General features: G+C 48.5%; 1 protein-coding gene across 1 annotated transcript in view; it reads right to left on the bottom strand.

Moving 5' to 3' along the window:
- LOC138515431 (zinc finger protein 208-like) overlaps positions 1–26,097 on the bottom strand; it is a 488,076-nt gene that overhangs the window by 67,915 nt on the left and 394,064 nt on the right. Inside the window, exon 6 of the mRNA XM_069630274.1 lies at positions 23,615–23,803. Within this exon, the coding sequence (XP_069486375.1) occupies positions 23,615–23,803 (189 nt within the window). The remainder of the gene's footprint in view (positions 1–23,614; positions 23,804–26,097) is intronic.

Raw genomic sequence — 26,097 nt, 5'->3', positions numbered from 1 at the left:
GTTTTAATTTTTCACATGAGGCAATGTGTTTCTTCTTTCATTTGTACTTGGATTTAATTTTGGACTTTGACTTTGGACCCCTATTTTACTTTATTCTTGTTAATTAGTGTTCCTGATTTTTTTGGTTGTACTTTTTTATTATTTAGTTTGCATTGCATGTTTATTGTTATTTTTTATTTTTACCATCCTTGTTTATTTTTAATACATTTTCATTTGATCCTTCAATGTGTTGTATCATCTCATTGCTTTCATGCATGACATGTGGGGTGTTTGGACATTCACTTGCAACATCTGTGTGTGACAGACATGTGTTCATTCATATGATTTACATTGGGTGTGTCACATGTCATTGTGTTTGATATGTGGGTGGATGGGATAGTTGTTTGGGAATTCTTGCAGGGCAGACTGTCCATTACGGTCATGATTGTGTGGGGTTGTGACCCAGGTGAAGGTGGACATGGATGGTACATGGGTGGGGGCCTTCTGGTAGGTGCCCCTGACTGCGGGGGGGGGGTGGTAGACATGGGTGGGGGCCTTCTGGCAGGTGCCCCTGACTGCGGGGGGGGGTGGGCCTGCTGGAAGGTGCCCCTGACTGCTGGGGGGGTGGGGGTGGTGGTAGACATGGGTGGGGGCCTGCTGGAAGGTGCCCCTGACTGCTGGGGGGGTGGGGGTGGTGGTAGACATGGGTGGGGGCCTGCTGGAAGGTGCCCCTGACTGCTGGGGGGGTGGGGGTGGTGGTAGACATGGGTGGGGGCCTTCTGGCAGGTGCCCCTGACTGCGGGGGGGGGTGGGGGTGGGGGTAGACATGGGTGGGGGCCTTCTGGCAGGTGCCCCTGACTGCTGGGGGGGTGGGGGTGGTGGTAGACATGGGTGGGGGCCTGCTGGAAGGTGCCCCTGACTGCTGGGGGGGTGGGGGTAGTGGTAGACATGGGTGGGGGCCTGCTGGAAGGTGCCCCTGACTGCGGGGGGGGTGGGGGTGGTGGTAGACATGGGTGGGGGCCTTCTGGCAGGTGCCCCTGACTGCGGGGGGGGGGGTGGGGGTGGTGGGAGGCATGAGCAGGTGTGCAGGGTAGTCCCCTGTGGTGTGGGTTGCATGCAGGGGACGTGGAGGGTGTGAATGGAACACCTGTGAGGACCCACCCAGCAGAGCCGCGTGTGAAACTTCCCGCGCACCCCTGTAAATGACGTACCCTAGTTTTTCGCGTGTAGGATTTCACGCGCACCCCTGGAATTCACGTAGCCTAGCTTTTCGCGTGTGGAACTTCACACGCACCCCTGATATCGACGTGGCCAGGGCAATCGCGTGTGGGACTTCCCCGCACCCCGGGATACACGTACCCAGGGCAATCGCGCGAGTGACTTCTCGCGCAACCCATTGTACACACACGCGCGAATTTTTGAACAGTGGGTGTCCGTGTTAATGGCGTACACCTTTGCACCTCATTTGTCCTTTGGGGTCACGGTATGGCCCATTGCTGTATGTGGGTGGTATTTGTTGGCGCAGGTTTTGGCGCACTTTCGTTAAGTGCGTCGGGACGCTACCGCCTGCTTACTTGTGGCGTACGTTTTTGGGCCTGTGCGCTGGTTTGATCGAGCGCTGTTTTGCCCTGTTCGAATCCATGAATACGTGTTGCCGGAGAGCGTGTGGGCGTTCCGCGCACTTGCCTCCTGTACTTCCCCGTGCCGCCCACATTCTTCCCCATTCCGAGTGTTGTGCCCCATTTTATTCCCCATTCCGAGTGTCCCGCCCTGTGTTCCGCCTACTTTAGAGCTGTGCGCTGCGCTCGGAGTGATAGCGCAGTGGCCGTGGCGCACGCCGTTGGTTGACCTGTGCGCCGGCGTGCGCCGCGCACTTTTTCAGCGCACGTCCTATGCTTTTCTTACGCACGGACTTCCATAAATCAACGTGCGCTGGTTTCCCTGCGCTTTTCGCTATTTTTCGGCGCAGCGCACGTATAGGCCCCTCTGCGCCGGAATTTTCGGCGCACATTTATTCCATGAATCGGCCTGTGAGTCTAGAAATGACCCTACCAAAGCATAGATGGTATATCATGTTGGCCGAAAACCAATCACATCATATGCCATACATCGCCAAATACAGAATCGTCAGCATAACCATAGAGCGTCCATTTTGTTCCCGCAAGACCCGCAATTTGCTTTTCCTTGCCTTTCTGTTCAAACGCTTTGCAAAATGTATTTCATTTTGTTCTGCTCTTACACAAAGCAAGGCCACAAGTTACATGTTGAGAGACCGGCTCAGACAGAAATGTCAAGCTGTACAGAAATACATTGTTTCCCTCCCTCACAAGTCCTTGAAGGCGAGCAGAGAGGCATTTAATCACCAAGCCAAGTGCCAGCTGGTCTCGCTGAAACTGTAGAAACAGGCCGTTAAAGGCATGAATTATACTTTCCTAACGCCCCCCTTTCGGGCCCTCTTAGAGCAGGCTGACCCCTAGTTCACGAATAGAAGCTGGAAATAGCATGCTTTGGAATGTGTCTCTCCTACGAACACAGTTTGCTCACTAAACAAGTGCTTTATGTTCTCCATAACAAAGAACCATGTCTGCTTACTGCAAATTGCAACTGTTGCTAAACCAAGTAATATAGATTAAGAAAGAAATGTGTCATAATTGTCAATTACTGAACCCTAGCTCAAGAAGATACATTATCGGTGGTTTTGATGTGTCACAGACAGATTGTACGATTGTCCTTTTGTATATGTGATACTGTTGTAGAATGCTCACTCTCTTACGTCTCACGTGGTCTGGGTGGCACACGTTGCGAGACGTGAGATCCAGTCGGCCGACTGAGAATATTTGCTTTGCAATAAACCCTAGATTTTGGGAATTTAACCTCGTGTCTGTCATATCAGTTTGTGTATGATGATTGTGCCTTGTTTCCATGCGCGAGGGTCTGCAGGGCCTAGCAACACAATCACATCTCTGAAGCCAGAAGAGCTGCTCAATGGCTCCTGAGAGGACTGTGAATTTGATCCTTTCCCATACACATTGCCCTTTGAATGATGCACCCTCTTACTTGGCACAAAAACTGATCAGATACTCTCCTGCCGGGCAGCTACACATCTCAAACAGCCACATCCTCACTGAATCCAAGGTTTGCCCAAAAAAAGCAGGGGGATCCAGCTTCCCAAATTGTGCAGCCACCCTCTGGAACAATCTACCCCTTAACCTGCAAGCAGCCCCTCTCCTACCTCTCAATCATAAAGAAACTCAAGCCTCACCCGTTTTGTTAAACTCTGTACCATGTACCATTCTGAACTGATTGTCTCTGCACCTTGCCAGACTTCTTCCCTGTAACTAGCACATAGATGGATTACCCACTTATTGAAAAAACCATCGTTGGACGCATCTCTGGCGACCAACTATTGCCTCATAACTAATACGCCGTTTCTTCTGAAAGTGCTGGACATGATGCACAGCAGCAGATAAAGGATTTCTTATTCATCACAATATCTTGAGCCCTAACCACTCAAGTTTCAGAAGCCATCATAGTACGGAGTCCACTCTGTGGGATCGGAAAACTAACATACTGCAACATCTAGATAAGGGGCAAGCAGCCCTTTTGATGCGCCGTTTGACCTCATGAACCATGTCTGGGCTAGACTGCCGCATTTGACCTCGTGGACCATAACATGCCAGTCACCAGACTTCAAGATTCGTCCGCTTTCTCTCCAGAAGCAACCAGCTGGGTCCTCTCCTTTTTGTCAGAGCGAACTGCTAGGATGTATTGCAACAATGCCATCACAGAGGGTTTTGTATTCCCCTGTGGGGTTCCTCAGGGCTCGTGTATGTCCCCTGTGCTCTTAAATATCTGTACCAGGCCCCTCTTGGACCTTCTGGATTCCAAGCAGATATATTCCCCATATTATGCAGCCCCTCAGTGCCTCATCCCTCTGACAACGCACCATGCAATTGACACCCTTACAATAAACACCACCTTTCACCTTATTCACAGGTGAACGTTGGGCAATGGCTTGCCTCTCAACAACTCGAAGACTGAAATCATGATTGTTGGCACTTCTTATAAGCTCCATCACCTGGATCCAGCGTTGCAAGCCATTAAAGTGAGCAAATACTCTCTTAAAACTCTCCCGAACGTTAAATCTCTGGGAGTCATTTTCGACTAAGAACTGAACATGAAAGCTCATGTTAGCCATCTTGTGTCTTGTTCCTCATATTATATCAAACTTCTGGTGCAGACCTGTCCCTTCCTAGATTCACGCTGCAGTGCCACCCTGGCGCATGCCATTGTGGGATTACGGTTAGCCTACTGCTCAAGTCTACTGCAGTGTATACACAGGGCAGGGAGAACTGAATCACCTACAGGTGGTTCAAAATAATGCTGTCAGAGTGGTCGGCGGACTGCATAAATCTGGCCATGTATCATTGGCAAAAAGAAACTCTGCACTGGCTTCCCATTTGAAAGTGTTTTGTGTTCTGCACACTGCGCATCGCGGACGCCAACCTTTTTGGAGGAAGCCCAACCTACTTGTCAGCCTTTTTGGGTTAGCTGCCAGCAAGACGCACCCTGAGGTCCAACAATTCGGGACTTTTGCTGACCATAAAAGCTAAACTGTCTATGGTCTTGGAGGGCTCTTTCCATATGGCAGCGCTGCGCCTCTGGAATGCACTGCCTCTGGATCTAAAGTCTTGCTCCTCCCTTGCTTCCTTCAAACGGTTACTGAAGACCTTCTGTTAGGCAAGATTGTATGCAATACCCTTTGGGTGCACTACAATAACCTTGACCTCCTGGTAATACGGACCACAACCTTTGTTATAAGTCTCAACTATACAGGTTGGTAGAGTGGCTGAGCAGCCAGGCTTATCTCAAGAGGGGTCAATGTGAGCAGTAATGTTGTGACACAGAGTTTCACAGTAACAGTTATTCAAATAAACACTTATACTGAGGGTTTCTTGATAAAAACAATTATTAATTTATTTCATAGTCAGTTGTTTAAGCCATCTTCAGAAGGGAGCAATAGATGTAACAATTAAAATACATTTCAAAACGCGCTCCTAGTTTCTCTAAATCAGACGATATCCATTGGGGATGGCACACAGACACTTCCTACACCCTCAGGTGACAAATAGCTAGGACACTGTGGACATCGATGCATCACTGGTACACAATCAGAGTTTGATGTAAAAGATAGGGGAATAAAACAAAGGTTAACAAATAATTCACAAACAAGTAAGTAGTTTTTAAAACCTTCCAATGCAGAGTCAAATGAACCCTTTTCTGAGGGAAAGGCCAAAGCACAAAGTCAGAGGTAAAGAGTAGTTACTCATGGAGCCAGGACAGCCAGTGCACAGTGTCCAGGGGAGCTGAAGATCTTCTTTGTAGGTAGGTTAAAAGTCTAGCACAATGTTTTTATAAATGTTTGTTGAAAATAGTACACTTGAAGGGCCACAAACTGGGAGGCTTGTTAGGGCAAAGCTTTAGCAACTCTGCAAGGTAACCAAACAGGTCTTAAATGAGAGCAAGTAAGGCTACACGACAAGAGGTAAGTTCCCTTAGACTTTACAGTACCTCTGGTTAGAAGGAATGGTCCCAGCTGGCTTGTTTTCCTGTACAGCTCTGCAGGTCCGGTTGTTCCTCTGCCTCGATCATGGGGACAAGAGGGAGGAAATCTTGGGACACCTGCTCTGCAATGGGAAGGTCAGCGACATCAATGGGCAAACTTTGATTCAGCTCACAACAAATAGCAACACTGCGGTTCTCGGATACCACTCTGGACTTTCCTCGCATCTGGGGTCCAGTACTCTGGTTGAGGTGGCTCAGGCTTGGTCAGTCCCACTTCAGTGAAGTCTGGAGGATCTTCCAGGTGCTTGAGTCCGACTTAAAAGCAATGCACACAATCAGGTGTTCCTCTCCCTGGCACTTCGGTTCCAACAGCAGCAGCAGAAGTACAGCCAGCTATGAGAGGATGTCCAGACAGACTTACTTTGGAGTGGATTGGTCCCACCAACTCAAAGGGAGAAGTCGTCCTTGCAGGACTTCTCTAGTCGAGGAGAATTCGGAGCTTCAGCACAGCAGCAGGGCTTCACCGGGCAAATCAATGGTCCTTGAGTTGCAGCAAGCGTCTCATCCAAGTTCTTCTTCGGATTCCTTCGTCCAGTGGTTGACTCTGCCTACCAAGCCAAAAAGCCTCGCCTTTTATGCAGGTTTCTCCCATTAATTCCAGCCTAGCTGTCAATCACACAGCAGGGTGACTGTCCTTGCCGGACAGCCAACCGGTCAATCACCTTTGGGTGCATTCATGTGGATAAAACACAGCGAGTCTGGGCACCTCCCTCACTTCCTGCACATGCCAGACATACTAGAGCCAGAGGCTGGCTTTACTCGTGAATCCTGCAAAAGACAAAACGAACAAAGGGGCCAAACCTGGTTTGGCGCGCAGAGTAAATCTAAGGAAAGACCTTTCCAACAAGAAATGGCGAAAAAAGAAGAAAGGGGCCATTTTGACAAAACGGGCACCCATGGGTGCCTTACTTTGGCTGCGAACTCATCCTGCGGTAAAAACACACATGTTTGTTTGTCTATTTATTTGGCACGTGGTAGTAAAAAGTAAACTACTGCCACCAGTAATTATTTGTAGAAAATGTAACAAAGAAATGTTAAATGAGAAACTAGACAAAGGGGATTCTAAGTAGCCCATACAGCACCCTATGGTAAGATAGTGTGTGCTGGGTCTAGACAGTTACAAAATGTAAGTAAAGTCAATTTCACTTCACTGCTCTTGGAAACAGTAGTTTTACCAAGAGATGACATTTAAACCTTGGGGAAATGTAAGAGACTTCCCTGTGCCACTGCACGGAAGGTGCTGTGTGACACAATGCAAAGATGATGCCTATGGAGTGTGACAGACTCCAAAGTAAAAACAATTTTTTTTTCAAACACAGAAAAAACACATAGAATTAAAAGTACAAAGTCCCAAAGTTCTGCGAAAGAACTGGGAGTCTAAGGTTGGAGGGATTTAGCACTCAACTGAAAATTCTCCCTAACTCCTTCCTATTCGATTGATGATTCGTACTAAGGACTGTCCATTCCTCACCTAGAATCCTTCTTTTCTTCCTGTTTGTCCGTCTTGTCCTGCTCTTCCATACCTACGGGCCTTGTCCCAGCGCATTATAAATAAAATAAATAGATGTCTGCTGGCTTTGAGTGCTGCTATAAATGTAGATGCAATAGGGGATGTTATTACAGGAGGATTATTCACTAAATATGCCTTTCTCTTTTAGTCTACAAAGGTCTGCACATTTGATCTCTTCCGTATAGATTTACATTTTTAAGACACACATCTTGGCCAATCACATAGTAAAGCCAACATGATTTGTATCATGTGTTTGGGGTTTGATAGCAGAATTCTCAGTTGATGATTAATGAAAGTCCTCATTTACTGGAACTAGAACACTAAATGGCATGCCAATGTTGTGACACAATAACATAAAGAGGCTAAAATCCATGATCTGTGGTTAAATGTTGGCTGGCCCGAGTTAGCCTTTCATCCTTCAGAGGTCACTAAACTGACATCGACTGTGCAAATACTAAGCACAGTGCTTAGAAGTTGTAAGAATACTGCATGAAGCACTGCATACATATTTTAAATACTTATCTGGATTACATTTCATTGTTGTTTGGTAACAACACTTGCACTGGCTGGAGAGTCAGGTTATGCATGTTTTAAGTGGAGTCTTGAAGATTCCGACAAGGCTGTGGCCCTTGTGATTGCAGGGTTCGAAATGGAGGGCAGCTGGGAGCCAGTTAGCTCCTGCTTGTTGCCTAGAAGTGCCTGGTTAGCTTGACACCAACAGCTACCAGGAGCCCGTTTTGGCTCTTGAGACAATTGCCATATGGCATTTGGGACAATTATTAAACATTAGGGCACATCTATACAACATTGAAAGCATAAAGGGTCATAAATAATGGACGCAATTCGAGGTTTGCATCTTATGGGAAAGTTAGATTTGCCGAAACCTATGCACTGACTCCTGGTTCCACAGTGGTAGCTTCTGGTCACTGGTTAATGCCGCTTTTAGCCCCCGCTATCCATTATTGGTTTCGATCCCTGAAATGGACGTAATGACGATCACCCATGAGCGAGGGCCCCGAAGGCTGCTGGCCATTTATAGTACCATTTACCACAGCAACCCCAAGTTAAGGTTTAATGGATGTTTAAACTAGGCATGGCATACCCGCCCATGCCCCAGATAAGGTAGGAGTATTTGACTAACGGTTTTAATAATAACAGTGTGAATGAAATTGGAAGCATTAAAGAGTGTAAAAAGTATATGACAGGCAATCAGAACAGGACTGAACTTGAAATGTAATAGAATAGATAACCAAAATGGTTGTATAGCATAAATGTCTCGCTTAAACAATTTACTACATTTGCGGAAAATGTTCCCTTACACAATGTATGTGTATAAAAGCAGCTTTATGATATATGCACACAAAACAAGAAAGCCGAAAAAAATACTTGTGCAATGCAAGCAAGCCTTCATTGAACAAGAAAAAAAAAATGGTTTGCTAAAAGTAGTTTTCCCAATCGTAACCACGTTTTGTCACCTTATACTGCTACGATCTTAAAATGTTGCAAAAGTAAACATGCATGCATAATTCTCCTCACCATGAGCAGAACACAGCAGACGTGGAACAGTAGGAAGCCACTCCTCATCGCAATGCTGACAGGTTCAGTGCACACAGGTCGGAGAAAAGTGTCTGAACTGCTCCTTCATCCCCGAAGATGACAATCAAAAGATGCGCTCCGTCAAGTGAGCTACCCTCTGCTCTCAACTGCTGTGTAAATAGTATGCATAGAAAGATAAAACGTGTCGCATTTACAAGATTTTAATGCGTAAAAAGGCCTAGCATGACACATATCTGGGGGCATTTATTCAACAAGATTCCAAGGCTAGCAAGTTCCTGCAAACATGCAAGAGGCTACTTAAGTTACTAACTATATATTGACTAGAGCACTGCCTTGATATGCCATGGGTACAGTCATGATATGCCAGGGGGAACACTAAGCAGAGCTACACAGGCCAAGGACACGGCTCTCAAAACTAGTACTGCCACCATTGCCAGTTTTTACCAATGAAAGCCAGTTAAACCCTGTGAAGACGCAGGAGGGGGGGGTGGTCTGTACTTCCGCTCTCTATATGGTAGAGGAGAGGCACAGAGGACCCCTGCCAAGATTCTCTATTTGGTAGCTATGGTCGAGCAATCAAGTCCTAGCTTCTCGGGAGGTGATGCAGGCTGGTTCTTTAGGTACAGTGTAGTCCCCAAGCACCCACAAAGGAATTGATGAACACTGTATTGGTTAAAACAGTCTTTATATAATTAATATTCAAGGTTATGTACACTATCACAATAACTCACTTTGTGCTCCGAAAATCAATAATGGTAAATATGTACAGTTCTAAAGTGGTACCACAAATATTATCAGATCTCATTAAAGTGCATACGGTCAGAATGACACACAGATCGAATAAAGGAAACCAACAGTAGAGAGAGGAAGGAAAGCAAGATGGGTGAACAGCTGGCAGAATACTGGTCACTACCGTTAAACACAGTTCTGTGTGGAGATCCCCCCACCTGGGCAACCTGTAAAGCAAAGATGTATCACAAGCCCAGTTCATATAATGTTTACACTAGACTTCCCAATAGTTCTGCAACCCCACAGTACCTGGTGTTGTAGCGTTCCTCGTCGGGGAATCGACGGCCCTTCTTGAGTGCCCTCCATTATGGCAGGAGTCATGGGTCGTCGAACGTCCGACGGAGAACGGGCCGAGCTACGACGGTGAAGTGGCAGCTTCGTTCCTAGCGGTGCTCGTTGACAGGAAAGCGTAAATGTCCTGCCAGGAAGAAGCGTGCGGGGCACCTCGATGTCAATAGATCTGGACCGCAAAGAGTTTGAAGAACTGTGGCCCAGCAAGGGCGTCAAGTCGTCTGCGTCTCTGTGGTCTTTGGGTGGCGGGAAACCCACCAGTGAATGCTCCTCGGCGCGTCGACGGTCAGGCCTTCTCCAGCAGGATACAGCGGCGACGATGCGGACGAGAGCGTCCATGGATCAAAATGAAGTTCTTAGGCAAACAGGAGCACGGTGGCTCCAGTCGGCGACAGTGGTCATCGACAGTGGCGGACAAAAGTCTGGGCGCTTCTTCTTGGAGTTCCGCAGCAGTCCCCGACAGGTCGGCAGCCTGTCGAAGGTCTGTCTACCAGGGAGCTTTGGCAAAGATCAGCTGGTGCACAATGGTCCCTTGTAGCTCGGGTCAGTCCTTGGAGGCACAACAGCTTTCAGATTGTGAAGGAGAGCAACAGCAATTATTCTCGTCCAGCAGGGCTTCAAGGTCAAGCTTCAGTTACTCCAGTTACTCATCATAGCGGACTTCAGCTTCTGAACACGATTCCTAGCAGTGAGAGGTCCCCAAATATACTTTTGATCTCCCATTCATTCCGCTGGGTCACACTCAAGCACCCAATCACTACTAAGGGCATTCATGCAGGCAGGAAGCCAATCAGGCACACAGTGCATTCAGGCCATTCACTTCTCTCCAGACACTCACAACAAGTTATGTGTATTGGGACAAGTACCGAGCCATTCAACACTCCAAACTGCATTCATAGTGGTTTCGGGCAGGGCTGTCTCAGTCATTGTGTCAAACACCAGATACTAGACCCCCACAACATAGAATGCGTATTCGTCACACACTCTATTCACCCAGGTCCTACCCACAGGCGTACCCACAACATACGGTCATTGAGAAGGCTCCAGACAGTCTGGTCGGTACTTCCCCCCCACACTACCATATATGGAACTTCCACCCAACAGCCAGTCAGGGGGAAGGGACAGAGGCAGCGTTTCCTGGGACTTCGGGAAGATCAAGGTAGCAGGTGATGGAAGGCAAAGGGCCATGGGGGCCAGATTGTCTCCATCAGGAATCTACCGATTCCAATGACGGGGCCTGGGCATCCCAAAATGGAGGACAGTCAGGGCACCAGTCATTTCAGCACAGAGCTGCCACCAGCCCGTACCCTGCTCTGTGGGTCACACACAGGTGCCCAAAAACATACACTAGGGGCACAGGGTTGCACCCCTACCCATGGGTGCCATAAGGGTATCCCATGGGTCTGTTCACCAAACCAAAAGAGAGCTGCACCGCCAGGAGTCCCACATGAACTCATGCGTGGAAAACACGACAGAACACACGATAAAAAGCAGTAAAGGACAAGGATACAGAGGCCCTGTTCCTCCGATGCATTTCCAGCATCACAAACCCTCACATGTCAGGTGTTGGACTCAGATGCTTATTGCAATATAGTATGGCCAGGTGGGGCCAAAATGCCATGTAAGGCCAAAATGCCAGGTAAGGCCTTGTATTTCAAGCAGAGGCATCATGTGCTAGCGAGAGCATACCAACGTATTGTCATCGTAAGCAAAGTGCAGCCTCGTATGGCCAGGTACACACCCCCTCGTGCCATGAATAATTTCACGCCAGGTAAAACCTTGTATTTCAAGCAGAGGCATCATATGCTAGCGACAGCACACCAACGTATTGTCATCGTAAGCAAAGTACAGCCTCATATGGCCAAGTACTGCACCCTCATGACATGAATAATCTCATATTTCACCATAAGCAAAGACAGACCCATCCTTCTGGAATGGTCACCATATACTTTATGCAGTGTGAGAAACCTGAAGGTGGCCCCCTAGCCAGTGCCCAGGGATCTGTCATCCAGGTGGCCAGGAGACGGCCATCGCTATTGGATCGAGTAGCTGGGGATTGACCAAGCAAGCCCACGCCGATAAGCTGGAGAAAGGGAGGCTCCTGCAACCCTGGTACCGACCTTGACTCAAATAAAGATGAAAAGCCAAGGGGTTCACCGCAGCCGGTGAGTCGAGGTGTGGATCGATACGAACTGGGCTGTGTTGAATGAGAAGCGCAAAGTGGCGCGTTCTAACCAAGTTTAATGAACTGTGTACAGAACTGTGAGAAGTGTAAAGGGGAGACAAGCTGCAGAGGAAAACCGGCACAATGTGGGTGCTAATTCAAGAGACTCTGGTCAATCCCCATCTGAACAAGACTACGGGAACCAGAAGGCCATAGGTGAGTCACTAGGAGGAGGTCAAAGTGGTCATACAGGAGGTCTAGTAAAGTCCCTGTACAATCGAAAGACTTTGATCTACAAAATAAGTGAAAGAAAGGGAAGTGAATCCCGCAGTGAGAAGAAAGAAGGGAAGTGAATCCCAAGAGGGGCAAAGTCTAATGTCCCAAGGAACAGTGGGTTTGAAACCGTTTATTTGAGGAATAAGATACGAGAAGGGTCAGCACCCAGAAGAAGGGGACCAAGGGGTGAACCCATCACCCAGCAAACATTGGTACCAAACTTTGAATTTGTTAAAGGAACTTTTGTTTTACCATTTCAACATGTCAGGCCTTGAAGGCAAGAGACTTTCAAGTGAAACAAGACTTGGCCATCAACGGCCCTGATAGGTGAAAGCTCGAGAGTGTGTCCTGAGAGCTGCCATTGGAACTGTCGTCTCGTGCTGAAGACGAATGAGGGCCTCATTACAACTTTGGAGGCAGCCATGCCCTTAATGAGGGCATGGCTGCTTCCAAAATCGTGTCCGGGTTCCCTGAATGGGGAAATACCAGGCCATTCCGAGTATGGAGGGCCCGGTATTTCCTCCTTCAGGGAACCCGGGCCCGGTCCTTCCCCATTCCCATTGGAGCCCCTATAGGGCTCAATGGGAATGGGGAGGGAGCTAACAACGGGCCCATTACGAACGGGTCCGTTGTTAGCTCCCTGGTCCCCTCACGGGACCCGCTATGGATGACTGGAAAAACCAGACGTCCAGAGCGGGTCCCGCGAGGGGACCTCGTAATAGTGCAGAGTGGGTTTAACGGCGCCAGCACCATTACCGGCACAGTTAAACCCATTCTGCACAAGTCGTAATGAGGCCCTGAGACTGTTATTGTGCTCCAAGTTCCCATCTTACCCCGTGTCCAAAACGTGGGGAAGGGAGGCCCAGGCTACCGCAACCTGACATTATTTAGGAAGACTTTCTTTTCTTGCGAAATAACCCACACCCTTTTTATGTTAGTTGTAAAGTTTGGCAATAGGTTTCCTGGTATAGGCCCTTTTTATTTGACACTAGGACTGCCTTATTTTCATTTGATGGTCGACGATTGGCCCCCATCTTAGATTTAGGTTTAGATTGGGTGTTTTTCCAACCTGCACACAGCATTCATTGTTCAATAAACACCCTTGAACTGTGATCACTTGTGTCCGTCTTGCTTACTTACTTGTTGTCACCATGAGTTCCTCACAGCAGGCAGAATGCAGCCTTACAGCACAACACAGCCTCATTTATCTTAAAGGATTGGCACACATCATCAATGTGTCACTTTCTGGACGATGCATATTCAAGAGGGTACCCAACAAAAAAAAAAAATGTTCACACCCGACATGAGAAGATTTGAGATTATAGATATATTTCTACTCTTGAATAGTTAAGATGTATTATTTAAATCAATACATATTCAAGAGATGAAATACATGTCTGCAATCTCAAATTGTCTCATGTCGGGGCTGAAAATTCATAATTTGGTTTACTGCATTTCCAAACAAATGATTACAAGTATGAGAATGCATGAAAAAGGGGCAGGACTAACCAGCTCATACTCACGCCCGAAAGTCTGGTAAAGGAACAATACTTTATTTGTATTGCTGTGCTAAATACCAGAGTCTTCCTCCCACAACGTGTTAACATGAAAAAAACATTGATTGAGGGCAATTGCAAAGGTTTGTTTGGTTTCATAGTCATATTACTTGAGATTCTGCATTCACTGAATGACAGATTTTAGGAAAAGCATTATGTTGCCTGAAACAAAATCATTGCTTACAATACACACTCAATTCAATTCCTCTCCTTCCCCTAGAAGCTAACCGTCTCAGGAGATCTGGTTCTCTCTAGGCTGGACGCCTGCAACAGCCTCTTTCCAAATCTGCCTGCTTCTACTCTCTGCAACTCATCCAGAACAGGACTCCAACTCTGTGTGTCAAGCACTTCTCTAAGCTGCAAGCTGGAGGCCGATCTCTTTCCACCGCTGGCTCACTCCTCTGGAACAGCCTCCCCCGCCCACTCTGTTTTAAGCCGGATCTCCTCAAATTCCAGAAGCGCCTCAAGACTTTCCTCGTCTCCTCCTCCTTAGGTGATAAACCCCTCAGTCACTGAGATTGATGGCCTTGGCCCTTAGGTCTTTCTAGGTTTGGTCTTCCTCTGAATCGCCTTCAGCCCCTCCCGCTCCCAGCACTTGCCCATGGGCACCCACTAGCCTGTGTTCCCTCACAGGACTGCACTTATTGTATCGGCACATGACCACTCCTAACTATGTGACCTTTGCCAAGCACTTACCGATGCCCGGCAACTTACTCCCTGGCACTTCCCCCTCTGGGCAATCTCCTAGCATTTAGCCCCACGTCCTCTGTCCCTTCTCTCTCTGCACTTGCACGATCCGAATGCTCACAAGGCCTACTACGACGACCGATATCCTGTTCATTATTTTATTCTATTGCCTTTGTCCCATGTTCCATTCCCTGCCCTGAAACACAACTTCTTGCGGTATAAGTGCCTTACAAATGCACAGTAAACAAAAATAAAAAAGTATTAAGAACAGCCGGAACTTACAGAACAGAAATGGAGATCTCTCTTTCATCAGTGGGATCTGCATATGGAATGGGGTGTACCCCCAAAGAAAAGACATGGAAGATCAGGAAGCCCTCCTCAATCCTTCAAGGTGGTGGATTCACCAGCAAGTGATCAGAATATGATGATAGCTTTGTTTGCAGTATTAGTATTATCGTTTTTATTGAGCACAGACCTAGCTTCGAGAAGCAACATGGTGCTTTATAGAGGTATACACCAATACAGATTCATAGCGGAGCGCCTTACGGAGGTGTACAACATAGCAGAAGCATAACAGAGCGCTTTTCAGTAGCAACAACATAACATATACAGGCAGGGGGTAGGATACAGTGAGACATAGAGGAGGGGTACAAATGTATCGGGTGGAGGGGAGGAGAGGGACGAGCAGCGTTTCGCCTAGGTGTTGAAGAGGAGAACTCCTCGAGTTCTTTTCTGAATTGTAGGGTGGAGGAGGCTCCATACTCTTGGGGCTTAGGTAGAGAAGGTTTGTTTTCAAGAGTTAATCATTTACCAGATTTGACTGATTTAATAGTGAATCCCGGGGCTAACCAAATAGTTAAGTTCAGAGGGGCGAAAACAATCTTAAATAGAGATCTGCAAATTGTAGCGCCCCTTTGTACAGAAGAACAAATCAGCCCGGCGTGTGACGTCTCTCAAACGTAAACTATGTCTATGGGACAGATCACCCGAGAAGAACTGTAGTGTGTAAGAAATGTTATCATAAGCATGTGTTTGTTCAACTAGTATATGAAAGAAAGAAACTCTTAAGTAGAAAAATGTGGGATTTAACAAAATTATCTTTAGATGATAAGAGTTATAAGAAAAGATAATTCATGAGCATAAGATTTGGTTAAAAACACACTGTTTCCTACTGATACAGAGGGATGGAGAGCATGTGTTAAATATTCCGACTAGTAAAGATGATCGTAATTTCTGGTCCCTGATAAATAGCCTCACACAATCTCAGACAGTTCTACAGAGCAATACGCTAAGCGAAGATAGTTAGCCCACTCTGAAGGAATGTACAAGAGGGTGTGCATTATGAATGCAATCTCAATGTTTGGGAACTTGACTTTAATATTGAAGCTATTGAGCGGCTTATAACAAGAGCCTCAGCCTCCAGGGGGAGCTGGCCCTAATGGCCTGACAAATCAGATATAGGAAGCTGATAAACCCCTCTGGTCTCATGTACTCTCTCTTCAATTCAGAAATATCATTAAAACCTAAGAGATGTCCGTTACTTGGAAAGACTCTGATAGTACCCATCCATAAGAAGGGCGATCATGCCAATTGTTATAACTATCGGCCGATCGCCCTTCTGGATTCAGATAGTAAGATATTTGCCTCTTTGGTATTGGGAAAACTAGAGTCATGGACGTTCCGATCGGAAATCATATCCAAGGCACAAATTGGCTTCTGAAAGAGCATGTTGACAAATTTAAATGGAATTATATTGACAACAAGATAGCAACAGGCGTCTATATATAGCGTTAATGGATTTCTCCAAAGATTTTGATATTGTTAATCATGAGCGTTTATGGCAAAAATTGACTGCTTGGGGAATTCCTCCCTCTCTCTTGGCTATCATCATACATATTTATGATAACACTAAGATATAGATTAAGGGCCTCATTACACGGAAGGCGGTGAGCCATGGCGCTATTAGCGCCATGGCTCATGCCGGTAAAATACCGGCACCGCCTTGGCGGAAAGGGGATTTACCGCCCCATTCCAAGGTTGGTGGGGCGGTAAATCCCCCTTCCGCCATTGCCCTTCCCCATTCCCATTTCTGCCCCATAGGGCTCTATGGGAACGGGGAAGGCGCTAATTACGGCACCGCAATTTTGCGGTGCCGTAATTAGCTCCGAGGTCCCTTAGCGGGTTGGTTTTTAACGCCTGCAAAAAGCAGGCGTTGAAGCACCAACCCGCTAAGGGACCTCGTAGTAAGGCGGTAGGGATTTACCGGTACCGGTATTTTACCGGTACCGGTAAATCCCTACCGCCATCCGTGTAATGAGGCCCAATGTCGGATCATTAAAGCTACATTTATCTAGTTCAGTAAATAAAGAGAATTAAGGCAGGGGTACATTCTAGCACATTAAATGATCACGGGTCGAGTAGTCCCAAGGATCTGCTGGTTGGCCTATGTGGATGGGATAATCCTGATGGATGTCATGCAATAAACCTCCAGCGACTTCTCAGCCCTCACGAATAATGCCCGAGTTAATGACCTGGAAATAAATCCTATGTTGTATGTTTTGCCAAGACAGAAAGGAAGGAGAAAAAACTGGGTGGCTGATATAAATGAAAGAAAATAAAACACATTGGTAAACGAAGTGACATATTTAGGATTTGAAATAATAGCCCACCCAAGCACGGCAAATATTTTTAAAATGTCCAAAAGGGAAAATTGAATAGTGAGTCAAATGTGATGGATTTTAAGAATGTTTTGTAGGTGTTCTATTAGTCCTTTACGTTTATTAAGGTTGTAGTTGTTCCTGCAATCTTGTATGGTACAGAAATTGAATCCCAGACCTATGAGCTGCCATGGGAGAGATTTAAGAGAAGAATTTAGAAAAAAGTACTAAATCTCCCCCTTTCTCTGGCCATGGTTTCTTTACGTTTTGAGTTTGGCTTATTATCTCTCAAGGCCTGGTTTGACTAGCGCATAGTGGTTGTGCAAAATAATATTCCCAAGGAATGAAACTTTGTATGAGGATTTAAAAGTGGCAATACTGAGAGATTCTGTACCTTCACTACTTAGATTAAGAACAACGGCTGAAACAGTCTTAAAAACAACAGCAAGGCCACGCTTGAATTGTTGGATTACCTGGATTGAGTCAAAATAATTATGAGAACGGACTCGATGACAACAATCAACATGTGTGGTTATCATTTGCAATCGTTTTCCACCTTGGATAAGCCATTGGGTAATAGCCCAACATATCTTAGAAGGTTCCCCAATGCACAGTGGAGAGATTTGTTTTCATGCTTTCGTCTGAGCCGTGTACAGATGGGGGGGAAAGTTTATTTATTTGGTTTTGTATAGCGCCGAGCAGCCCTAGGGCATCGTAGCGCCTTTTACAGAGTACTTGTTGATTACAGAAATGAGTTAAGAAAGCATGACAGCTCCTACAGCCGCCTGGGAAGCGAGCAACAAGGTGTGCAGACAGGATCCTCAGTGGCAGGGGGGGTGGGGGCGAACGGGTGCTTTATAGGAGGGGGGAGGGGGGGGTAGAGCAGTGCCAGAGTAACGCCCCCCCCCCGCCGCCCCCCGCAAACTCACCGAGATGGAATAAGGCCGCGTTTAGTCATTCATGGTCATCGTGCAGTTGCATGTGAAGGGCCCGGAGGACAGAGGTCCAAGGGGCGAGTCTTTCTCGGCGGCTGCAGGTCCCAAACCGCGGGGCTCCGCCCGCAGAGCTGCAGCCGGGGGGAGCGGGCCAACGTGGCGCTCTAGGGAAGGAACATGAGGGGCTGCCAGAGCGCATGCGCGGGAAACAGGCACGGATCGGATGCGCATGCTCGGTGGCCAGAATACGGCTCTACAGAGCATGCGCACCTGCTCAGTCATGTAGCCACATACGGAGACGTGGGTACGGCATGATGCGTGATGGTGTCATTGACGCATGCACAGAGAAGGGACGCTTCTATAGAGAATGCGTATAAATGAGACGCTTCTAAAGAGCATGCGCACCTGCGCGGATAAGCTTGACGGTGTCATTTAGACATGCTCAGGGAAGGAGACGTTTCTACAGAGCATGCGCAATAAAGTTAGTTTTAAATCCACGTAACCGGTTATGAATTACAGCAAAAGCTTTGCGCTATGAATTAAATATCTGTAAGTGTCCTGGAACTTCCGAGTTCTGGAGAGATGAGATGAACTCCTTTCTGTCTTCCCTCCGAGGATCCAGAAAAGGAAACACTTTTATAGCCCAAATGTAGCTAGAAACTAGCACAATGGGTCTCATTCCGAGTATGGCGGTAAGGGATAGCGGCCACCGGTAACGAGACCGGTGGCGGTAATCCCTTACCGCCATACTCCGAGTTCCCTTTGCGCCCTCGCCCTTAACGCCTGCTTTGAGCAGGTGTTAACGTCGAGGGCGCAAAGGGGCCTCCAAGCCAAAAACGGTGACCGTAATGAAGGGTCACCGTTATTTGTATCGTCCCCATTCCCATTGAGCCCTATGGGGGCTCATTTGGGAATGGGGAAGAGCCTTGGTGAATGGGGAATTACCGCCCCGCCAACCTTGGAATGGGGCGGTAATTCCGCCATCCACCAAGGTGCTGCCGGTCCGGGTACGGCGTCAACCAAGGCGTTAATAGCGGCATTGGTTAGCGCGGTACTCGGAATGAGGCCCAATGACTCTCTTTGGGAAACTGAGAGGCCTGCCGGAGTTGACATTTTTCATAATCAATGTTAACCATTTGTGCAAAAATAGTTGGATGGTGCCCTTCCCGCATCTCAAGATGATCCATCCCCTGGGGAAACGCCCTATATAACTGTTAGGCAGAAACCTGTGCAGTTCCCTTTGGGACCACTGCAAAAGATTTAGGACTACAGGTGTTTGGCAGTAAACCCACTTGGTAGCAGTCTGTACCACACAGATTTACCTGGTAGCTGTGGCTGAGCAGTCAGACTTCTCTCAAGATGAGTTAGGCCATGGGTGCACAACATACGGCCCGCGGGCCAAGTGCGGCCCGTGATGCTGCTGGATGCGGCCCGGCAGGGTTGAAGACTTTCTTAGTGGAAGGCGGCCCGCAAGCAGCAAAGGTCGCCCTCCATTAAGAAAGTCTTTGTTTTCCTTGCCGGGCCGTGAGTCACGCAGTGTGTGTGTGTATGCTGCCAGGGAAGCTGGGGCTCAGTGACCTAATCTGCCCTGGCAGGGGTGCAGAGTAGGGGGGGCTGCGGGGCCCTCCTCCCCCCCGGCCCCCAGCAGAATGAAGTCGGGGCTGAGCAATCCCCACCCCCCCACGGGCCGCACAGAAGAGGGGCAGTATGGATGGCCCTTTGTTCCATCCATACTGTCTCTCTCTCTGGCGGCCCGGGTAAAAGCCGGAGAAAAAAGATGTTTAAAAATGGAGGGACGGATGCAAAGCAAGAGGCTCTTGTTTTGCATCTGTCCCTCCATTTCTAAAAATCGTTTTGGGTTGGGTATACTTCTACATCTGTGCACCGGGGTGCACAGATGTAGAGGTACACCCAACCCAAAACATTTCGGGCAGTGCCAGAAGCCTCGCCAGCGTTCCAGGACCTCTGGGTAAGTACATGGTGGGGGGGCTGTATGTTTGTGTGTGTGTCTGTCTCGGCTCTGTCCTGTGTTTTTTGTTTTTGTATGTATGTTGAGATGCGGAGGTGGGGGTGTGTGTCGGATGTGTATGGGTGTGTTTGTATTTGTATGTCTGCATTGTATGTTGAGATGCGGAGGTGGGGGGGTGTCGGGTGTCTATGGGTGTGTTTGTATTTGTATGTCTGCAGTGTATGTTGAGATGCGGGGGTGGGGTGTGTGTCGGGTCTGCTTGAATGTGTTTGTGTGCAAGTGCAGTGTATGTTGAGATGCGGGGGTGGGGTGTGTCGGGTCTGCCTGAATGTGTTTGTGTGCAAGTGCAGTGTATGTTGAGATGCAGGGGTGTGGTGTGTGTCGGGTCTGCCTGAATGTGTTTGTGTGCAAGTTCAGTGTATGTTGAGATGCGGGGGTGGGGTGTGTGTCAGGTCTGCCTGAATGTGTTTGTGTGCAAGTTCAGTGTATGTTGAGATGCAGGGAGGGTGGGGGTGGGGGGCTGGGGGGGTGGGGTCGGGTCTGCCTGAATGTTTGTTGTTGTTGTGTGCACGTTCAGTGTATGTTGAGATGTGGGGGGTCCGAGTCTGTATACGTGCATGCTTGCGAGTTTGTGTGCTGAGTTGGGGGGGCTCGAGTTTGTATGGGTGCATGGTGTATGCTTGTGGGTTTGTGTGCTGAGTTGGGGGTGGGGGGTTCGGGTCTGTATGGGTGCATGGTGTATGCTTGTGGGTTTGTGTGCTGAGTTGGGGGGTGGGGGTTCGGGTCTGTATGGGTGCATGGTGTATACTTGTTCGTTTGTATGCAGGGGTGGGGGGTTGGGGTCTGTATGAGTATGGGGCATAGTGTTTGCATGAGGGGTGGGTGTCATGGGGCATAGTGTTTGGTTGAGGGGTGGGTGTCTTGGGGCATAGTGTTTGCATGAGGGGTGGGGGCCATGGGGCATAGTGTTTGCTTGACGGGTGGGGGCCATGAGGTATAGTGTTTGCATGAGGGGTGGGTGTCTTGGGGCATAGTGTTTGCAAGAGGGGTGGGTGTCTTGAGGCATAGTGTTTGCATGAGGGGTGGGTGTCTTGGGGCATAGTGTTTGCATGATGAGTGGGGGCCATGGGGCATAGTGTTTGCATGAGGGGTGGGTGTCATGGGGCATAGTGTTTGGTTGAGGGGTGGGAGCCATGGGGCATAGTGTTTGCTTGAGGGGTGGGTGTCTTGGGGCATAGTGTTTGCATGAGGGGTGGGGGCCATGGGGCATAGTGTTTGCATGAGGGGTGGGTGTCATGGGGCATAGTGTTTGGGGGTGGGAGCCATGGGGCATAGTGTTTGCTTGAGGGGTGGGGGCTATGGGGCATAGAGTTTAATAAAAATAGGGGGTTGAAAAAGCCTCCTGCCACACCACGCCCCACCGCGCCTACCGCCCCACCCACATTTACTTTTTGGCCCACTATAGCCATCATGTAAGGTACTTTCGGCCCTCTGTCAAAATCAGTTGTGCACCCCTGAGTTAGGCAGTACATAGAGTATACACAATAGGTACAGAGATACAGTAGCACAAGCACACACTGACCAGAGCTTTGGTGTAAAAGTATATCATTATTTATTTAAAGACACATTTGTAAATTACACTAGTACAAAGAGGCAAGTAGATTCAGCACACAGTCACTATTATATATATACAACCCTCATTACTTATTAGACAAGTCTTAATGAGAAACACCACTTATTTTCAGACAGAGGTGAGCGCTTAACATAAGATGGCACTCTAATAAGTTATTAAAAAGGGAGGGAAAAAGGCAGAGTTATGGAAGCACACAAATTTCAATACTTTTTAAAGCACCACAGTAAGGCAGGATAGGCAGAGTTCTACTGGAGAGCAAGGAAGTCAATTGCAAGGCCCACTCTTGGAGAGAGCAAGCAGAAGGGGTCTAGGTTCACACAGTGGGGTTATGCCCAAAGAGTCTTGTAGATAGTTTGCACACAAAGAGTGAAATTAAAGTCAGGGAAAGTTAGCTAGGTTGTCCCAGGCAAGCCCAGGTTAGAAAGTTGAGGCTTTACTGTCACCCCGAACGATCTGTCGCAAGCGAAGCCAGGTGGGACACAGTACCTTAAGTGGGAAGGAAGCTCCAGCGGGGTCAGTTGTTCCTGGCAGCGGGTGCAAGTCAGTGTTTCGTCCAGAGGAAGAGGAGGTCTTGCCGTGGAGGAAAGATGAAGGTCGTAGCGCTGCCACGGAAGAAACCAGCCCCGGAGTTCTTCGGTTAAACGGTACTACCCTTCTATTTGCGGTAGTGGTAAACCGTGGTATTCCGGTTGCCGGGGTGCTTGGCACGGGCAAGGGGGCCACGAGATGCTCCAGGAAGGTGAAAAGAAGGCAAAACTGGTTATCCCCACCAGTCAAAGGAAGAAGACTCTACGGACTGGAGATCTCCTCTGTCGTCGGGAAAAGTGGTGAGACGGTTCAGCAGGCCTCCCCCGGTGGTGTCGATGCAGGTAAGCTCAGCTTCTCCCTCCTCGGATTCTTAGGTCCTGTGGCGACTTCTGAAGTTCCAGTCCCCAAAGCCCTTCTTTTATGCAGCAAACCCCCATTCATTCAGCTTAGCTGTCAATCAAGCATGCTAAGTGGTGAGCCGGCCGGCTCACCACTTGGGCCAATCACACAAGAGTGCGACTTGAGTTGCCAAGGCAACTCAGTCCAGGGTGCCCAAACCCCCTACAACACCCCCTGTGGTACCCAGACAGAGTGGCACCACTGTTGGAGGCTTCTGTGGAGAAGCCCGCCAAAAAGTGGAACAAAGGGCTCGACTTGGGGGTCAGTCTTTGGAGACACAACTGCTTTCAGATCAACGAAGTAGAGCAGCAGCAAGACTTCTCTTCCAAGGTTAAGCTGCAGTTTCACTCCAGTTACTCATCGTAGTTGGGACTTCAGCTTCTGAACACAAATTCTACCAGTGAGAGGCCCCCAGATATACTAGTTGATCTCCCATTCATTCCGCTGGGTCACACTCAGGCAACCAATTGGTCAGAAGGGCATTCATGCAGGCAGGCAGCCAATCAGGTGCATAGTGCATTCAGGCCATTCACTTCTCTCCAGACACTCACAACAAGTTATGTGTATTGAGACAAGTACCCACCTATTCAACACTCCACACTGCTTTCATACCAGTTTCAGGCAGGGCATCTCAGTCATTGTGTCAAAACACCAGGAACTAGACATCCACAACAAGAAGTACATATTGGTCCCACCCACAGGGTGTACCCACAACATACAGTCGTTGGGAAGGCTCCAGCCAGTCTGGTCGGCACTTCCGGTGCTGTCCACGCTCCCCACATTATGGTCAAAATAGTCATCTATCGTGTCCCTGATGTGCTCTTGGAAACCCCTGTCCATTAGCCACTCCGCCCTCAGTCGCCATGTGTGTATGGGGCCCCCCCTGTATGTATATGTCCATGTCGCTACCAATGGGGCGTGGTTAGACAGAGTTTGTGCCTTAATATGTATCCCTGTGAATTCCCCGAGAGATTCCCTGCCCGTGAAAAGGTAGTCGATTTGGGTGTATATCCCATGTGGGGCGCTATAGTGTGTGTATCCCCTCGTGTCTGCATGTACCTTCCTCCAGCCGTCGTCAAGTTCCAGCTGATCCAGGATCTTCTGCAGAGACCTGGCCGGCTGTGCTGGCTTTCTTAGCTTGGTGTCAGATCTGTCCACCTGCGGGTTCAGTGTGCCGTTGAAATCACCTGCCCAGATGAATGATGTTCCCCTGTATGGGACCATCCGAGGTGTAATTGTCCTGAAGAACTATGTTAGATCATGATTAGGAGGTGTACGTGTTTATCAAACACACCTCTTTGTTCTCCAACATTCCGTGTACAATTACCATTCTGCCCTCCGAGTCTCTCTTGTCTTATGAGCTGGAAGGGTACTGCTGGGGCAATCCACGTCAGTACTCCCCTGGCATAGTTCGAGTAAATTGAGCTGTACATTTGTCCTCCCCATTTCTTGGCAATCTTTGATTTCTTTTCGACTGTCAGATGTGTTTCTTGCAGCATTGCGATTTGAACCTTTGCCCTTTTCATCCAGGCATGTACCCTTAGTCCCTTGACGTAGGCATTCAGTTGCCTGACGTTCCAGGTAGCTATGATGGCTTTTTCCTGGCCCATTTGGTTACTGTGTCTCTCGGCCCTTCTGTTCCCATGGGCCTGTGTGGTGCCCTATGTCTGGCGACAGGCGCTCTTGTGTCGTCCTTTGCCAATCTCCTCCATTTGGGGTGGCTCTGGCCCTTCCCTTCCATGTTGATTCTGGTCTGCATGGATTTCTTGCGGGTCCACCACCGCGCTGTACTTCGTGGGCTGCCCCTGTCGGAGTATGTCTCTGCGCTTCGTCCTTGTTCATGTTGCTTGGTGCTTCCTCCTCCACTTGTGCCTTCTCTCAACCAACCTAATCACACACTAACTACAACTATTAAAAAACGCCCAGCTAGGGCTTCGCTGCTTTCCTTGTGCCACCCTCCTTTCTGTGGGTGCACTCACTGCAGAGGGATGCCTCAGAACTGGCATCTCAAGTTCTCGAGTTCTATTCCTCTGTGGGGTTCCTTCGTGGGAACTGCCGGTCTACCCCAGTAGTTTGCGGTCTCCCGCTTGTCAAAATGCTGGTTCATGTCCCTTTAATGTGGTTCGTTCATCTTTATCGCACTGTGTTCCTCATTGGGATGCATTTCTGTTGTTTTGCTCATTCCCATCTCTTGGTTGCGGTATCCCTTGCTGACCCATCCACTTGTGAGCATCAGCTGTGGTCTCAAATATGTGTGACCTGCCATTATGTAGCACCTTCAGTTTAGCAGGGTATAGTAGCATGAATCGCACACTGGCAGCCAGAAGTCGCACTTTTGTAGGCCAATATTGTGCCCGTTGCTTTTGCACTAGTGCTGTATAGTCCGGATAGATGGTTATTCTTGCAACATTTCTCATTATCACTCCTCCTCCCCTTGAGAATGCCAAGATTTTCTCCCGATCCTTGGAGTTCATAATCTTTGCAATCATGGGTCTTGGGGGTGCCCCTGGATGGGGTCTGCTGGTCATAGCACTGTGTGCCCTCTCTACTGCAAAGCCCTGAGACAAGTTCCCCACCCCCACTTCCTGGAGCAATACGTTTTCTATGTAGTTTGTGGGATCCCTGCCTTCCCCCTCTTCTGCCAGTCCCACTATGCACACGTTGTTGCATCGAGCTCTCCCTTCTGCATCTTCTGCTCTATGTTCCAAGGTACGAATGCGATCCAGCACCTCCATAATTTGGGACTGGGTAGTCGTGATGTTCTCTGTGTTACTTTGCACCTGGTGTTCCGCCGTGGTCACACTCTCTGTCAGATTCCTTATGTCTTGCCTGAGGAGCCCCACGTCTACGATCACTGCATCCATTTTTCCCTCCAGTGACGCATTCAGGTCCGCTATGGCTTCAAGTATGGGGCCCTCCTCTTGTCCTTTTCCTAGTTGTTTGAAGATGAGTGTACTTGTGCCGGCCTCTGGTATCTCGGGCTGAGGCTGATCGTTCTTCCAGGTGAATGCCTCCATGCTGATTTGCCTTCCTTTGCCACCTTTCTGTTTGTCCGGCATACCGGTGCCTGTGGCTCTTGTGCATTTGTGTTCGGGCCCCAGCTTCCTCCCCTTGCACCAGCCACTGTTGTTGTTGGCTGGAGTCCTGACCTGCTCTTTTCGCTGCTTCCACGTTCTTTTCCCCTGTCGATGCTGGGGGTTTGCGTCGACTTATCTCAAGTGTGGTCAGGGTCGACCCCGTCCCGAGGTTATCGCTAGCATTTGCAGTAGTGGGTTAACCAGCTAGTCCTGTGGCCTTGGACCATGCCCCACTCAGCGACCGTAACTGTCTCTTCTGGAGCACCCCCTGGAAACCCTTCTGCTCTTGTGTGCTTCATGATTCTCTTCCTGTTATCCCCAGTATGTTCTGGGCCTGCCCTGTCTTGAGGGTATCTCTAGCCTCTCCAGTGGTGGGGTCACTGGCTAGTCCTGTGACCCTGACCAGTGCTCCACCCAGACTTAGTTACTACCTTCTTCTGTTGCTCCTCTCGGGTGTGTCTTCTT

Source organism: Ambystoma mexicanum, chromosome 6q (assembly GCF_040938575.1).
Source record: "Ambystoma mexicanum isolate Mex_15411 chromosome 6q, UKY_AmexF1_1, whole genome shotgun sequence".
NCBI lineage: Eukaryota > Metazoa > Chordata > Amphibia > Caudata > Ambystomatidae > Ambystoma > Ambystoma mexicanum.
The sequence above is the reverse complement of the archived record's forward strand: the minus strand, read 5'-3'. Positions and strand labels throughout refer to the sequence as shown.